The sequence below is a fragment of the Aotus nancymaae genome, unplaced genomic scaffold (genome assembly GCF_030222135.1).
Source record: "Aotus nancymaae isolate 86718 unplaced genomic scaffold, 86718_ANA_hifiasm-v0.15.2.pri h1tg000001l, whole genome shotgun sequence".
Taxonomy (NCBI): Eukaryota; Metazoa; Chordata; class Mammalia; order Primates; family Aotidae; genus Aotus; species Aotus nancymaae.
In genome coordinates this window covers 8,239,903-8,256,356 of record NW_026988412.1, presented here as the reverse complement: position 1 = coordinate 8,256,356, position 16,454 = coordinate 8,239,903, and the positions used below count along the sequence as shown (strand labels likewise).

General features: G+C 44.8%; 1 protein-coding gene across 1 annotated transcript in view; it reads left to right on the top strand.

Annotated features, from left to right (window-relative positions):
• The window catches only part of PCSK2 (proprotein convertase subtilisin/kexin type 2), a 252,707-nt gene that overhangs the window by 146,828 nt on the left and 89,425 nt on the right, over positions 1–16,454 (top strand). The window contains exon 5 of the mRNA XM_012474808.2: positions 1,644–1,681. Coding sequence (XP_012330231.2) covers positions 1,644–1,681 — 38 coding nt within the window. The remainder of the gene's footprint in view (positions 1–1,643; positions 1,682–16,454) is intronic.

Below are 16,454 nucleotides of genomic sequence, written 5' to 3'. Positions count from 1 at the left end.
TTGTAGAGACAGGGTCTCACTGTTGCCCAGGCTGGTCTTGAACTCCTGGCCTCAAGCAATCCTTCTTCCTCAGCCTCCCAAAGCACTGGGATTACAGGCATGAGCCACCTTGCCTGGCCAAAATTGATCATCTTTGAATTAGGATCCAGAACAAGGGTTAACAACTTTTAAAAACATTAGTCTTTAAATATTCTGACTCCTTTCCCTCTGAAGACCTCGGGAGGCAAGTGGGAAGAGAAGGTATAATGATTTGGCGTGGGGACTATACTCTCAAGCTAGAGGAGGCAGCCATAGTGACAGTAATTGCTTCACTCATCAAAATATCAACAGTAAAACCTAACACATGTACTGTAGACCAGTGACTCTCAGTCCAGTTACTAATTGTATTACCCACCCCCCCAAAAAAAAACAAAGGAAAATTTCCTTTTAGAAATATGCATCTTAATTCCAGCTCTCTTTTGGAAGACAAATCTCTAATGTTGGCCCAGCTTTAGTAAGCATGCAGTGAAGATACCAGCTTTGGGAAGGATTTAATGATACTTCTGGCTTTTAGATATTGCATCCCTATATAGTTATTAAAGGCACCAGCTGCTGCGCCAATCACACCACATGCATTAATTTCTTTAATCCCTACATTTTTCTCACCCCCAGATGGTCAAAAAGTTGAAAACTAGCACGGAAAGTCCAAGCAACTTGCCCAAAGCCTTGCAGGCAGTTATCGGGGTGGTTGGGACTCAAAGGCCTGTCTTTGACTCCAAAAATCTATGTTTTAACCATTATGCTAGATGGTATCAAGAATCTGCCTGTTTCATGGAGGGCTAGATGCTCAGGTGTAACTGCTGCAAAGATTATACGGTTTTGCAAACCCAAATGAGAGCTTTTCAACTGTCCTTGAAGTTTCATGATGCTTTCTGAGGTCCGAGTATCTGCTGGAACTCAGCAGTGCTCATAGCCCATGATTTTACCCTTGGAACGACTACTAGGCAACAAGACAGGCCGCTATTCAGGAAAAGGCAGGACTCCTGCTGAGACATCAAGCCTCAGGCTTCCTAGAAAGCCACATTCTGAGGAGACAAGCTTCAGCTCCCAACCAGCAACACCTCGCTGGAAACCATTTGCCTTTGCCTAATGGCTTTTCTCGCCCGGCCATGTTCTCTTATTATTTCCATGGCAGGGTACATTCTCCTAATCCATTGCTGTCCATGCCCTGTTAAATAATAATCACTTTTCCTCCCCAGGGCAAGTTTCGTTTCAGAGAAATGCCAGTTGATGCCTTAAAAATGTCAAGATTTCTACAAATCTCTTTTAGATCAGTGCTCTGATGAGCCATCCATCTCGCTGTCACAAAGCCCCTTAGTACTGACATTTATGTCAGAAGTGTTATCCTTGGGCCTCAGACTCTAATTGGCTTCACTCTCAAGTGTGTCTGGGGCGGCTGTCTCTCCACTCTGGCAGTGTAGCCCACCTTCACACCTCCACATGGAAGGCAGGTGCAAGGCTGGGAGCTTTGTGATGGGGCACTCACCCCCATGGCAAGTCTTCTGGCACCAGCCCCATAAAGAGGGCACTTTCTTGGGCAGCTTTCCTGAGGACACAGTGGCAGGTATTAACCTTTGCTTCCTGTATTATTGTTGTCTTCACAGGAATTGACTATCTCCACCCAGACCTGGCCTCCAACTATGTAAGTACAAACCAACTTTGATGGGGAAACAGATGCATCTTAAGTGTCTTGGTGCCCTTGGCTATTAGGAACATGCACGTGTCTACACACATGCATGCAAGTACACAGGAACATGCACACACACACAGGAGTACACCTGCAGGAATGTATGCATGCACACATGGAGGAACACACACGCACAGGAACATACACACACATGCATATACACAAAAGAAGATGCCCACGAATGCGCACTCACAGGCACACATGCATACACACACACGGGCACCCACATGGGCAGCCACACTGGAACTGTCCATCCCATTGGAGCCACAGCTCAGGCCACAGGCAAATGGACAAGGCATGCAGCCTGGCAGTGGACAAAGGCAGTGGCTTTGAGAGAAGAAAGAAACCCAAAGTCTGAAAGAACAGAGTGCCAAGAAAGTAGGTACAGGAGACACAAGAAGAGAGACACTTGGCAAGGTTTAAATCAACTCTAGCTGATGATATTGAATTGAAGGGTGGAAATGAGCCATTTGGGTTCTTGTTGAACAAAACCAAAGGCAAAAAGCCAAAAACCGCAGTGACGCATATTGCAGCCCTAGCCTTATGAAAGTAAGAGTGTTATATTTTTTGATGACTTGTGCCACTTATGACCACTCCACTGACTTTCCCCCACAACATTGAGCATTTAGTGTCCCTTGACAAACAAGCAATGTTAGCAGAGAATCACCGAAAGCCCTGCTGGGCTAGAACCACACACTCTAATTTTTGGCTCAGCAAGTCACACGCTGCTTTCCTGATGAAACCCACAAGCCCTTTAAACAGAATCAATCACTTTATTTTAACCCCAAGGAGTATAAGATTCAAGCATTGGTGCGTTCACTTAAAATTATCCAAGCTATTTCCAAGCTATACTTCTGAGACCTCCAGATCTAGGTGTAATACATGTTATCTGAGTCACTGAAGAAAGTCATATTGAAAAGAACAAGGGCTTGCATAAGAGAAAGGACGGTTACCCAGCAAAAAGTGTTTGGGGGTCACCAGTCGGGGTCATTTGTCCTGGAAGGTGTGTATGTCTACATTGCACAAAGAAAGTGAGGCTATTCCACGTGTTCTGTGCACTGGGCAACAGGAAACAGGGCATCGAACGAGTCTTATAAATCTAGAAGAGTATAAATTGAGAGGAGGACCTTTTTTTCATATTGGGAAAAACATATTAAATGAATCATTGGCACAGTCCAGTCAGTGTGGCCCCAGAGAGAAATGACAGAAATTAAACCAAAGTTATATTCCCTGCAATGATAATAATCCATGTCTATGGAGAAAACCCTTGTAAACTGCCTGTGCCCAGCAGTCCTGTGTGTGGCGTCTAAGGAAACAGCCCTTCTCCCTGTCTCCCCATGGTGCTTTCCCTACTGAACACATGAGTGGAGCTAGGCTGCTCATGCACTTCCTTAAAGGACTGCCCTGGACACAGTCCTTGCTATCTCTGCCTGACTTTGGCTGACTCCCCTAGTGCCTCCGCCTCTCCCTGCCTCCTCCATAACTGCAGGGCTCTGGAGATGTGTCAGGCAGGAGACTGAGAAGCTCTGCATTGCATTTTCTCCAAGGCTCTGATGTATCTGAGGCCGTTCCTTACAGAAAGCAAGTGTGACAGGGATCATGGCCTTCAGGGTCAGTGGTCCTGCCTCTGTGGGCTGCCCTACTCCACCCTCTGCAGACAGAGGCACTGATATTCTCCACAGTTCCCTCCATCTCCAGGACCCAGTGCCTCACAGGGCAGTCATGTGGGGTTCTGCTCACTTTCCCAAACCATCCTTGGGGAAACGATCATCTTGCCACTTGGAGGACTTCAAGGTGGTGTGGTGCCTGTCAGGCTGGAAAGGTGAGGGCACATGGCCTGTCTCCTGTGCATAGCATAACCCCACAAAGACCTAAGACATGGAGACCGACCTCGGCATCCTTCCCTTCTCCCTGGCTAGCCCAGGCAGTTCCTGTCAGGCTGCTCCCAACTCCAGCTGCCAGATTCGGAAAAGGTAGTCATTCATTTGGAGCAAGAATCCTCTGGGGTTCTGGTGAACTGCAGGTACAATGTTAGTGGATGGTGTGATCCATCTGCCAATACCTTCATCTGAAATTGGAACTTGAAGCCTCCAAACTGAGCCGTGCCAGCTCCTCTGAAATCTGCAGTACCAGAATATACCTGAAGAACTCTGTCGGTTCTGTGAGTCTCAAGTTCTTTTTTCTTCTTTTCTTTCCTAAGAACATTTTTTCGGATGAAAAATAAATGCATGTCTCGTCCAAAAATTTGGAAAAGCGTGAAACCGATTCAAAACTAGCCATAAAACCACCACTCTTAATATTTTGACATATTTTGGGCCTTTCATTTCTATGTGTCTATTTTTAATGAAATCAGGCTTTTATTGCGTTTTCTTCCCTTCCACTTGATGTGCCATGAACATTTTTATGGTATTAAATATTCTTCAAAACATCATTTTAACAGCTACATGGCATTAGCTCACACTATAATTTATTTAAACATTCTGATCTCCAATTGCTGAACAATTCAGTCGTTCCCAATGGGTATTCCACTGTAAGAGGGAGATGAGATGGCAGACGGTGACATGGGTGGACTCCAAGCCATGCCATGCTAAGGAGAGCTGAAAGAACTGAGAAAGCTTTCCCTGGAAAAAACAAAACAAGCACATTGAGTATGTTTTCAAATATTTCAAATTCTCCTTGTAGAACGAGGCATTCCACTGTTCAGTAATTTCTCCCAAGAAAATTCCCACCAGTGGGTGGTAACCACAGAAGGAAGATTTTAATTCAGTCAAAGGAAGAACTGTCTAGTGATTAAGGTTAGTAAATAATTGAAAGTAACACATTCTTCATACCTGAAAATATTCAAAAGGAAGATTGACAGGCACTGGTGCGATGTTATTGAAGAGATGACAATGTCTATGCTGAACTTAAACTAGATGAGACCTAAGAATTGAACAGGAAATGTGATTCCTGTACAAAACTGCACGTCTTGATAACTTTCAGTCAGAGCAAAGTCTGAGTCTTCAACATGGAGCCTGACAATGAAATTATATAGATTTACCTATGGCTGTGAAAATGTCCTGCCTCTGGTATAGATGAGAAAGCTGAACATCTAAATATCTCATGCTTGATTCCTCAGCACAGAGCCCAAACTGGCTGGTTTTTAATAGGCACAGTGTCTCTCTCACCCTGGGTAGAGTTCAGAGTTACAGCTTAGGAGCTACTAACCACATTCATCTTCTTTATTTTTAATTAAAAATTTTACACTATCATTAACACAATGAGGACAGCAAATAGAGCAGACCAGCCCAGGAGAGCAATGAAACCAGTAGACAGTGATAGGCTCGAAAATTGTTTGAGCAGAGAATTAATGGGCAGCTTCACACCTTGTTAAGTGACCTAATGGCTCGGGGGGATGAGCCGGGCTGGTGCCCTTTGAGAGAGAGGTACTTGGCGGAGTCTTTGCTTGGGTTTCCCTAGAAGCAGACTCTGAAGCAAGCGTTTGAGTACAGGTAGGTTATTTGGAAGGTGATTCCAGGAAGCAAGGGTAGAGGAGAGGGAATGAGTCCAGGAAGGAAAGGTATTTTGTCAATGGGGCAGTTATCGAGTAAGACAGCACTGTGGGCACTAAGGCTTTATTCCACTGGGGAACTCTGGGAGACAGCACAGAATATGTGAGCCAGAGTGATCCCCCTTGGGATGTGATACCTCAAGAAGCTGGGGTATTTATGTGCCAACTGTATCAGTCATTGGTTGAGGGCTTATCCCAAAAGATGTTCCTACCTCCCCACAGCCTGGGGAAAAGCCCTGGGCAAAGGTGTGGGTACAGACAGCTGCAGCTCACCAGGGACATGAGGACGTCAGGCTGAAGGGGGATGTAGCAACATGTTCTATGTTGAAAAAACTCCTTGTGGTTACTGATTTATTTTCAGTGAGAACGGAAAACTCTACCCGAGGCTCTTCAAAAAAAATTACCTTATAATCAAACCAGGCAAACTGTTTCTAAAACCAGAATTATTTTCAAAGCTTGGTTATTCTGTATGTTAAGAGAAGAAACAGCGTATGCTCGTAGTCCAGTATTCTTTCTGTTAAACTGGGAATAAAATACTTGGAAAACTGAAAATTGACATATAAATGTAAGTTGTTAGTGTTAGTCTAATTCAGCAACTCTATACTGAGCCTGCTGAACGCTGGGAGTCGAGGATAATCACGGCCACTTGGATTATTACTCTATTGCGCTACGATTGAATTTCATCGGAGGGATCCAGTCCCGCTGGTAAAAGTTCACTATTCCAAATAATTAAATTCTTCTCTTTCTACCCCAATACTAATGACATGAAATTGGTACTAGCCAAGAGACTATTTTAAAGCAAGTTAAAATTATGGCCTTTTTTACCCATAAGAGCTATAAAAACTGGGTGTTTTCTCTAAGTCAATATAATGGCTGTGGATTGAGTCTGCTACGTGCAAGCCCCAGAGGAAAAGAAATAAATAAGATACAGGCACTTTCTAGAGAAGCCGGCAGGTCAGTAAAGATGCAGGCATGTGAGACAGGACTGTCAGGTGAGGGGCAGGCAGATAGGGAGGTCGTGGTCTCTTTACCGTAAGCTCCCAATCCAGTGAGGATTGCCAGCTGGTTTCACAGCTCTGGCCCAAGCCCAGGGGTTCTGCCAGGTCTGTGGAACAAAGGGATACTTCTTCAAGAAGATGTGGAGTGTGACTTAGGTGGCAGCTTTCAGGACATGGAGGTGGGTGGGGTAGAATGTCTCCTGCTTTGTAGTTTTGCTGAAAGGCGAAGAAATGGCTGGTGGGTCTGTAGAATCCAAGGAGAGCCTTCTTGCTGTGTGCTGGGGTTTTCTCGGAAGCAGACCCTGAGACAAGGATTTGAAAGCAAGTCATTCGTTTGAGAGGAGACCCCAGGAAGCACCCGCTGGGAAGGAAGAAAGTGATGCCAGCAAGGGAGAGTGGCCTGGGGAGCAAATTACCCCTGAGGACAATGGGAGCTCAATCTCCCTGGGAAACTCAGATGCAGTGTGGACAGAGCAGGCCTCAGGGCTACCCACCAACTCCTGTTGACCATCGGGTGAAGGCTGTTACCCAGGAGTAGAGATGAGGTGGGGAGATAGAAGGATTCACTCTAGAGTATTCTGGCCTTCTCTGCAGGCAAGAAAAATAGGTTCGTGCAGACTGAGACTTCAGCATAGTTGCATGTGCTGACAGTTGGAAACAGCCAGCTTGCAAGGGTAGGATTCTGATCATTGGCAGTAGTGGAAACTGAGTCAAAGCTGAGAGTGACTCCTGGGTCCCTACCTCATGGCTGTGCAGCCTTAGAGTAGCATATCAAATGTCTTGTCAGGTTTGTTTCAGGATATCGTTGAGATATGTGTATCAGGCCTGGCATATAACAGATGCTCAATAAGCATTCATTTCCTTTCTGTCTTAAAAAAGTTGAGATTACAACTCTGTGCAACTTCAGGTTATCTTGATGGAGAAGCAGGGGTGACCTCTCAGTGAGCTCAGGGTCTTTAAAAGAAGAAAGGGCGACTGATCCAGGCTAAGATTGTGAGGCTCGAAAAGTTAAGGGCAAAAAGCAGAGGATACCAACATAAATCTCAAAGGCTTTGAAAAGTAATATCCAGGCAAAGAGAAGGTAAAGTCAGGAAGAAGACCCATTGCTTGCGGTCAGGGATGTAACAAAGGATGCCCCCGAGGAAGCAGGATTTCGGACCTACATCTTCTTCCCCGTCACAGACCTTAGAGCTAGATGAATATTCAAGGATGGTGATAAGGGAGGATGAATCCCTAAGGTGAGCAAAGGGATTATAGGCAGCAACGACTCCAAGTGAGGTTTTCTCCAAGCCAGGAAAATTACATCTCTTAGTATTTAAACCATTGCAGGGTGGGACATCAGCTCCTGTTCTGATGACTGGGAGGATGGGCCACTTCTGCACTCCATCTTCTAGCTTGGAAACTGAGTCATACTCTAAACAGCTGTAAGATCCTGTGCTGAGAATCTGTCCAGATTCATTTAATCTTCATGAACTTTTCCAAGAATTCTTGAATGCAACAAACACAGATGTTTGCATTGACTCCAACTCCACATCCTTCCCTAGACCACAGCTTCTGCCAGGGGACCCCGCAGAATCTCCCTTTAAAGGGATGAAGTATATTTCCTACCCCTTGACTTTAAATGGGCCTTGTGACATGTTTCAAGCAATAGAAAAATCTAGAACTGCCTGTGCCAGTTTGGAGCCTAGGCCTTAAGAGGCCTTGTGGGCTCCCACCTGCCTTCCAGTTCCTCTGCCATCGCCATTAAAAAGTTTCGCCTGCTGTACCCCAGAGGAAGGTGAGAGACATGGGGAGGAGCTGCCCTGCTGCCACAGCCTGAAGCACCGCCACCCACGCTGGCCTACAGACCTGCAGTAAGAAGCAGAGCTGCCTAGCTGAGCCCCACCAAAGTCGCCAAACCCCAGCCAACACACAGAAACAAGCAGGCCAGCCAAACTCAGCACAGCTGCCTAGCTGAGCCCCACCAAAGTCGCCAAACCCCAGCCAACACACAGAAACAAGCAGGCCAGCCAAACTCAGCAGAGCTGCCTAGCTGAGCCCAGCCCAGACCACCTGGCTGCCAGCTGAACTGTGGACTCGTAAGCTATATAAACATCTATTGTTATATGCTGCTGACGTATTATGGCTGTTTTTATGCAGTAACTGTTACAGCTGCCCGTGCTAGAGCTCCTCCTCCAACCTCCTACAGTACTTGAGGTATACCTCAGTCTGAAGAGAATGTTGGCTTCTAGGCCTACCCTAGACCTACTGAGTCAAAATCTTTAGGGATAAGCCTCATGGTGCATATTTGTTTTAAAGTACTCCAAGATTTTGATGGTTAACCTACTCATTCACTTTGGCCCTTCACTCATGCATTCAATCATTCATTCATTCAACAATGCAATTCACCTATGTTTGACTCCATCACAGCTGGACCCTAAGCTCTTTGTAAGGAAGTGTGTACTGTGTATGTGTTTTGTGTCCCTCTTAACACTTAGCACACTGTTAAGCAATATTTAATACATATTTGTTAAACTACATTAAATGTTATTTCACCGGTATTATTGCAAGTAATACCAGGAACTAAATTATATGATGACCCTGTATCAATGATGATCAGAAACTGTAGCACGCACCACCCTCTACGTAATTCCTAGTTCTTAACCACCTCATAGGTGGATGCCACCATCGCATCCTTCATCATGTATGATACTGACCAAGGAAAGAGAGGACCCTGGAACCTAACTGAGGTCTTATGGCTGCAAGGCTGGAGAGAATATGATTCGAGAGGTGAATAATCCACATGCAAATAACTACGAGCGGTTTCTTTTCTGTAATATCTAGAATCCTTCGAGTTGCTGGAGATGCAATTAGGTTCCTAGATTGGAGAGGACAAATTATGTTCTTTGGTTTGGTTCAAAATTTGGAACATTATTTAGGCTTCAGGGTTGTTATTTCACCCACAAAAGCGAATGTAAAATAAGAATGCCCACCCCTACATTCCTGCACTTTTCCATTCTTTAGATGGGTCCTGACAGGTGACTGTCTCTGAAGCGGTGGCCTGCTGAGAGCTCAGAAAAGCTGCCAGCACAGGAAGTACCTTGAGCTTGACAGAAGTGTGCCTGCACATTGGGCCCCAGGGGGCATGTGGCCTCCATGATAAAAGGGCAGCGGCAAGAAACAGGCACAGTACTCAGTCCTGAATGACTCAGATGCTATGAAGTATTGATCACATACATTGCTTCTGGCTTTTAGACTTATGAATATTTAAATAAGCACATTAATATTGCATATGCAATTGAGGTTTAAATAACCTTTGTTTCTTATTGAAAGGAAGGGCTGGCATTTTCAATGTGCTCTTGAATGCTGGCCGGATCATAATGAGCACTTTATCACCAGGAGGCCAGACTGAATACCGAGAAGGAGGACTTTTTAAAAATTACTTTGATAGACCATCAGTCAAATGACTATCACTTGACACTTGATGCAATTCATGTACTAGAGGAAACTGTCCATCTTTACAGGAACATACCTTGCTTTAAAAATGGGGAAGAAATGAAACCTTACTTAACAAATTGAAACTACTTATATGGACCTAAACTTATAGCTCTAGCTGAAAGCAAAGAAAACATCTGGTCAATTGATTTTTTAAAATTGTTCAAGTGACTAGTATCTGTTTCATTGAACTTAGCATTTAAGAAAGCTGTATTGTTCCCATTGTGTGCAAAATGCTATACTAGGGGTCTGGATTATGAAATGTGAAAAATCCAGTCCCTGATCTTGGGGAGTTCACATGTAAGTATATAATTACATTGTAATACGCTTAGTGCTAGCCTGAAAATAAAACACCACCGACATGGGCATGAATACAACGGCCCTAAAAATTAGAGAAAGAAAGATGCTTAAATGCAGTTAAAGAATGCAGCTCACCACATGGGGGATGAACTTGTTTTCTTGGGTCAATACGGCATATGAATTCATCTACAAGCTTCATCAATATCATACTAGACAAATGGGTAATTGGATTTCATCTGGAGATTCGCTTCCATCTAGAAACCTAGACTTAAAAAGTAGCCCACAGAAATCATTTCCTTACCTCAAATTCCCTAAAGCCCTTTGACAAACTCTCATCTTTTTGACTAAATTTAAGTGGCTTAAAGACCAGGGTAAAGTAAGTCTTTCAACCCTTTTGCTCATGAGGGAATGAACTAGAGGCCTCATTCCCCACAGAGATCATTAAGAGAGACTTTCCATAAATAAAAGACTGAATTATGGATGGATGGATGGATGGATGGATGGATGGGATGGATGGATGGATGGATGAATGGGATGGATGGATGGATGGGTGGGTGGATGGATGGATGGATGGATGAATGGGATGGATGGATGGATGGGTGGGTGGATGGATAGGTGGGTAGATGGATGGATGGATGAAAAGATGGGAGGATGTTAATGAGACTACTGGGATTTTATTCCATTTATCACCAAACACAACTGTTCAGAAAAAGTGTAGCAATGTTTACATGATAAGCCACAAGAAAGTCATTTATGCAAATACAAGAAAATTGAAAGATTACTATTCTCAACTGCTTTGTTTCTTTCTTTGTCTTCACTATCAGTATATGTGCACTGAATTCCCAAAATGTGAAATATCTTACTGGTGTTTTTCTTTGAGTCTCTATCTCAGAGAACCAAAAACCCTTGGGTGACCAAGGCTTACAAATAATTAACTTGGCAATGACTCCTGGCTGCAGCTGTGATTCAAAATGCTGCACCTGCTGAGCTGACATCCATTTTCACATTGTCCCTCTCCCCATGTGCCTGTTTCCTGATTGTACTGTCTTAAAGCCACAGTTCTGGATGTCTGAGGTGGGCCTGACCTCCTGACCCAGGAGGGGAGTAGTGGGTTGATGTCACAGCAAAGTGGGCAGTCATCCACACTGCTTACCCGGGTCTTGTTGCCAAGCAACAGAGCCCAAGCAGGTGTGTCTGCTGGAGCCACACCTACGTGGGATCATTGCCTGGGCAAATGTGGATCTGATGGAGACGAAAGTTCTGATCCATCATCCAATTCCAGTTTTCTGAAGCAGCAACAAAGACCAAGAAACAATGCCCAGGCCTCAATTAAGGAGGCTCAGTCTCTGAAGCCATGGAGCCTTGTAAAATGTGGTAGACTTCTAAACTATGACTCCTGTGTCCAAGAATCATGAGCACTGTAACTTTCATTCTGGCAAGAGCCCATTCTTACTTTTAAAATCTCTTAATCGGTTTTCCTTGAAGACAAAGACTTTATGGTAGGCGGAACTGTAAAATGAGCCCCCAAGATTTCTACCCTCTGCTGTAAACACTCTGTATGTTTATGGGTATTGAGTATGGGCAGGGCCTGTGAATATGATGAGATGTCACTCTTACAATTAGGTAATTAGATTGCATTATATGGCACAGTTAGAGATTTTTTTCAGATGTAATTAAGGCTCCTAATCAGTTGACTTTAAGTTAATCAAAGGAGAGATGATCCTGGGTGGGCCTGAACTAATCAGGTGAGCCCTTTAAAAGGGACTCTACAGGTGAGAGAAGGAAGAAGTCAGAGACATTCTAGGCAGTGGAGACTCTGACCTGTTGGCCTTGAAGATGCAATGGCCATGACGTGAACAGGGTCACATGGCAGGGAATGGTGGGCTCCCTAGGGGCTGAGGCTTCACTCCTACGACCATAAACAACTGAATGAACTTGAAAGAAGACCCCAAGCCCTAGATGAGACAGCTCCAGTGACACTTTGATTTCATCCAAGTGAGACCTTGAGCAACAGCCCCAGTTAACCCGTGTTCAGAAACTCTGAGATACATTTGTGTTCTTTTAAGCCATGATGTTTGTAGTAATTTGCTATACAGCAATAAAAAAAAAAAACTAATACAACCTTCTTCATTATAGTGGATATTCGAGCCCAAACTGAATGACTTGCTATCTCTCCAAATTAATAAAAGTAGACCACTCTTCCGGTTTTACTTTTTCTTAATATGTTTGCTTTTATCTAGAAAATAAGTATACGCCGCCTATTGCCACATGGGGCTCTTTCATAAATAGTAATTCTGCTGCAACTAAAGGCTCAGAGAAATTCAGTGAGAAAGTTAAGAAGAGCTCTTGAGCCAGCTTCACTGAATTCAGATCTCACCTCCAGCTAATCCTTAACTATGTGACCCTAGGCAAGTTGGTCTCCGTGTCTCAATTTCCTCATCTGTGAAATGGGTTAATAATGATACTGATTGTATTGGCGATTGCGATCACTCAATTCAACAGTGTATGCAAGGCCCTTAGGACCGCCTCTGGCACATAGGATACCCTCGATAAGCATTTGACATTGTTAAGTTACCTGCCCAAGGTTGCAGTTAGAATTCAGCAGGGAAGAACACAAGCCTAAGGTTGTCAGACCTCGAGGTATGTTCTCTTAAACCCTCTTCCCTTCCTGCCTTAAGGACACGTGAATTTGCAGAAAGCATTTTTAAAATGAAATTTAAAAGGGGCAATTAGTGTGTTATTCTAAGTTTTCTTTCCACTTTCCTGCTATACAAATATGCCAGAACTTCACAAGGAATAGCCTTCCTTTATTTTGCTTTTTAATCTAACTTCAAACCAGACCAAAAATTATAGAACAAAAAGTACTTAACCCATTGCCTGTTTGAAGAGTTATATTTTAGCCCTGAAAATCACCTTATAAAATATATTCTGGATAGACATAGGCTCACAGACCTATGGAAGATAAGACATTTATGCTTCCTCCTTCTTAAAAAAATGAAATTTCTTTTCAAGTATTCACATACACACACACACACACACACACACACACACATCAGACATAGATAGAGAATTTGGATGAAAGAGATTGGATTGATTATTACTACCTAACTACCTTAGGTTGGCTTCCCTGGAAGCAGACCGAGATGGAGATTCCTGATGAAGTGGTTTAATGGGTAAGGCTCTCAAGAGAAGAGGAGAGAGCACGCAGGACAGGGCAGGGAAGGAGCTGAACAAGGGTGTGGTCTCGGCTGGAGCTCAGCCTTAACCTGATCTTATGGGGAGCTCCAGGGCATGAATGTCATCACAGAGTTGGTCTCTCCCTAAAAGAGGGAACCAGGCCGGGCGCGGTGGCTCACGCCTGTAATCCCAGCACTTTGGGAGGCCGAGGCAGGGGGATCATGAAGTCAAGAGATCGAGACCATCCTGGTCAACATGGTGAAACCCTGTCTCTACTAAAAATACAAAAAAATTAGCTGGACACGGTGGCGCATGCCTGTAAATCCCAGCTAGTCAGGAGGCGGAGGTTGCGGTGAGCCAAGATCGCGCCATTGCACTCCAGCCTGGGTAACAAGAGCAAAACTCTGTCTCAAAAAAAAAAAAAAAGAGGGAACCAGCATTTTGTACCCCTGTGGTCATCAGGGAATCAGGGCAGCACCAACAGCATGCACTGCACAGGCGTTGCATCTCTATGGGCCTCTTGAATGAGGACAAGGTCTATGCCTTATTATTATCCATACCTTCCATGCTTAGCACATCACTTGAAACATAACCCATGTGCAATGACTGTTTGCTGAATGAACGAATGAAGTCAAGAGAAAGATTGAACCTCAAGGACTGAAAAGAAGGGTTCCATCTAAACCAAGGGTAGGAGGGAAAACAGTAGGACAGAATAACCATGAGGCCAGCAGAATCACGACCCCAAAGATGTCCATGCCCTCATCCCTACAACCTGTGACTATGTCTGGTTGCCTGCCCTATGTAAGAGAACTTCGAAGATGGACTTAGGGTTACATTATAGGGAGATCTGCAGGTGGGCCAGATGCAATCATGTTTCTTAAAAGCAGAAGAGGAAAGCAGAGGACTGCGTCAGACAGAGATGTGAAGACAGAGGAAGGGGCAGGGAGATTGCAAGCATGAGAAGGACTGAACCCACCATTCCTGGCTCTGAAGGGGGAGGCAGGAAAGCACAAGCCCAGGCACTGGGTGGCTGTGGAGATGGGGAACAGCCCTCAGCTGATAGCTGGCAAAGAACCAGGGAGCTCAGTCCACAAAGCACGGAATTCTGCAACAATCTGAGTTAACAAGGAAACAGATTGTCCCCTAGAGCCTGCAAAGAGAAACACAGCCCAGCTGAGAGCTTGATTTTAGCCCAGTGAGACCCAGATCACACTCTGACCTACAGAATTCTAAGAAAATAAATGAGTGTGGTTTAAACCTGTTTATGTTTTCAGTAACTTGTTACAGCAGCCACTGAAAAACGAATACAGGGTGTCTTTAATGGAAATGGTGCTCTCCCTCCACCTAGATAACTAACCATTCAAATCTCACAAGCAGTACCCACCGTCCCAGCACTGCTAGCTTAGTGGAGATGCAGGTAAACCAGTTCTGAGGCCAGCAATGGCCTGGACGAGCCCAAAACTGTTCTACCTAGAAGTCCAGGAAATCAAAGCCCCTCAGGAGGCAGACATCATAAGCAAAAAATATGTGGACCTCGAGATGGATCCATCTCCCGGGACCTCTCAGTCCTTGTTCAAATAGATGCACAAGAGCCCACGCCCTCCCACCTACCCACCAAGCGCTTTCTCAGAGCAGACACGCTCCACTCTGGAGTGATGTAGGTGTGGTGTAAGAGCATCCACCAGTGTTTCCATCCCCTTCCAATTCCTCCAAGTTACACAACTGAAACTTACAACCTGGGTACACACGAGGACGGGCTTTGCTGTCCTGAAGTCAAAGCTGTAACAACTCGAGGGATTTTAGAGGTGTTCTTGTCCAGTTCCTCACTCTACAGAGGAAAGTGAGGCTCAGGAGGAAGGGGAGTTGTCAGAGGTCACTCAGCAGGTTAGAGCAGAGCTAGCCCTGGAACGTGGGTCTCCAGCATCCTCCAGTGACTGCAGGTATCCGCCCTCTCCAGGCCAGTTCTCAACACAATGCTGAGGCACATACAGGGATGTTGCCAAGTGCTCAGAGGAAACCTGGTCCAGCAGAGAACCACCTGCAGATCCTTCTGTGGAAGCTGCACGCTTCTTGACCCCTCTCGGTGCAGCCTTCCCCCTGCCAAATCCTCCCAGCGCACTCTCTGCCACCTACAACCCCCACATCCAGCCACCAAAAGGAGCCCGTTGGAGCAGGTTATGCCGTTCTGATCCCTTTGCACCATTTTTTGTGTGCCCCACTGCTGCTTTGGTCTGTTTTTCCTTCTAACTGCCAGCTCCTACTGCTTATTTTATGGTGAACTGCCCCAGGGCTACTGGAACCTCCATTGTCCCCCATGCATGGAGACCCGATATGTCTGGAAATTTACATCCCCTCTTAGCAGCCGTTTATTTATGACTCACTGTGGAGTGCGAAGACCTTATCTCATGTTGGGAAAATGCTGAGGTTTAACTAACCCCCAGTGTTCCCCGCAGGATCAGGCAAAACTCACCCTTGCTGGATGCTGCCTGCAATTACGTACCGGCCTGACTGCTTCCCCAGCACTCCCTGTCCTGCCTCCTGGAAACCTTTACTGATTTCCCCTGGGAGCACATTTTTAATAAATCACTTGCCTATATGCCTTCATCTCACGGTTGGCTCTCAGGAATCCTGATCTTACATTAGAGCAGTCTGGAGCTTTGGGCAAAGCAGAATTTTCCATCCTATGTGGCCAAGGCAGAGAGAATCTCTGACATAGAAATAAGATTAGCTTCTCTGCCATGGTAACCCCGCTGCTGACTCCTAACCTATGGGAAATTATTTTTCACAAAGAAAGAATCCTTAATTACTAACCAATAATTAAAACCTGAAGCCAAGAACAGGAAGCCAGGCTTTGGCTCTTAGCAATGTTCCTTAACATCACCAGGAATATTATGGTGAGGTCTGTACTTTCCATGTGGCATGCACACAACTTCTTCCCAATAAGTGCTCTGCTATGTGGAAGAGTAAGATGTATTACAGTGTGTGGGAGATGTTTTCAGTAAGCCAAAGGAAGAGATGGATTTTGTTTTATAACTCAAGCATTGCTGATTTTTTAAATAAGGAGTTCAATGTAAACCTAAGCTATTCAAAGAGCAGTAGTTCACGGACTCCCATTGAGGTATTGCAAGCCAAAAAAAAATGGATTATTTGGTCTTTATAGTCCTCAGTTTCCCCATCTATAATTGTCATCCCCAAGAAGATTCTTATTGTCTCCAGAATCAAAGGGGTA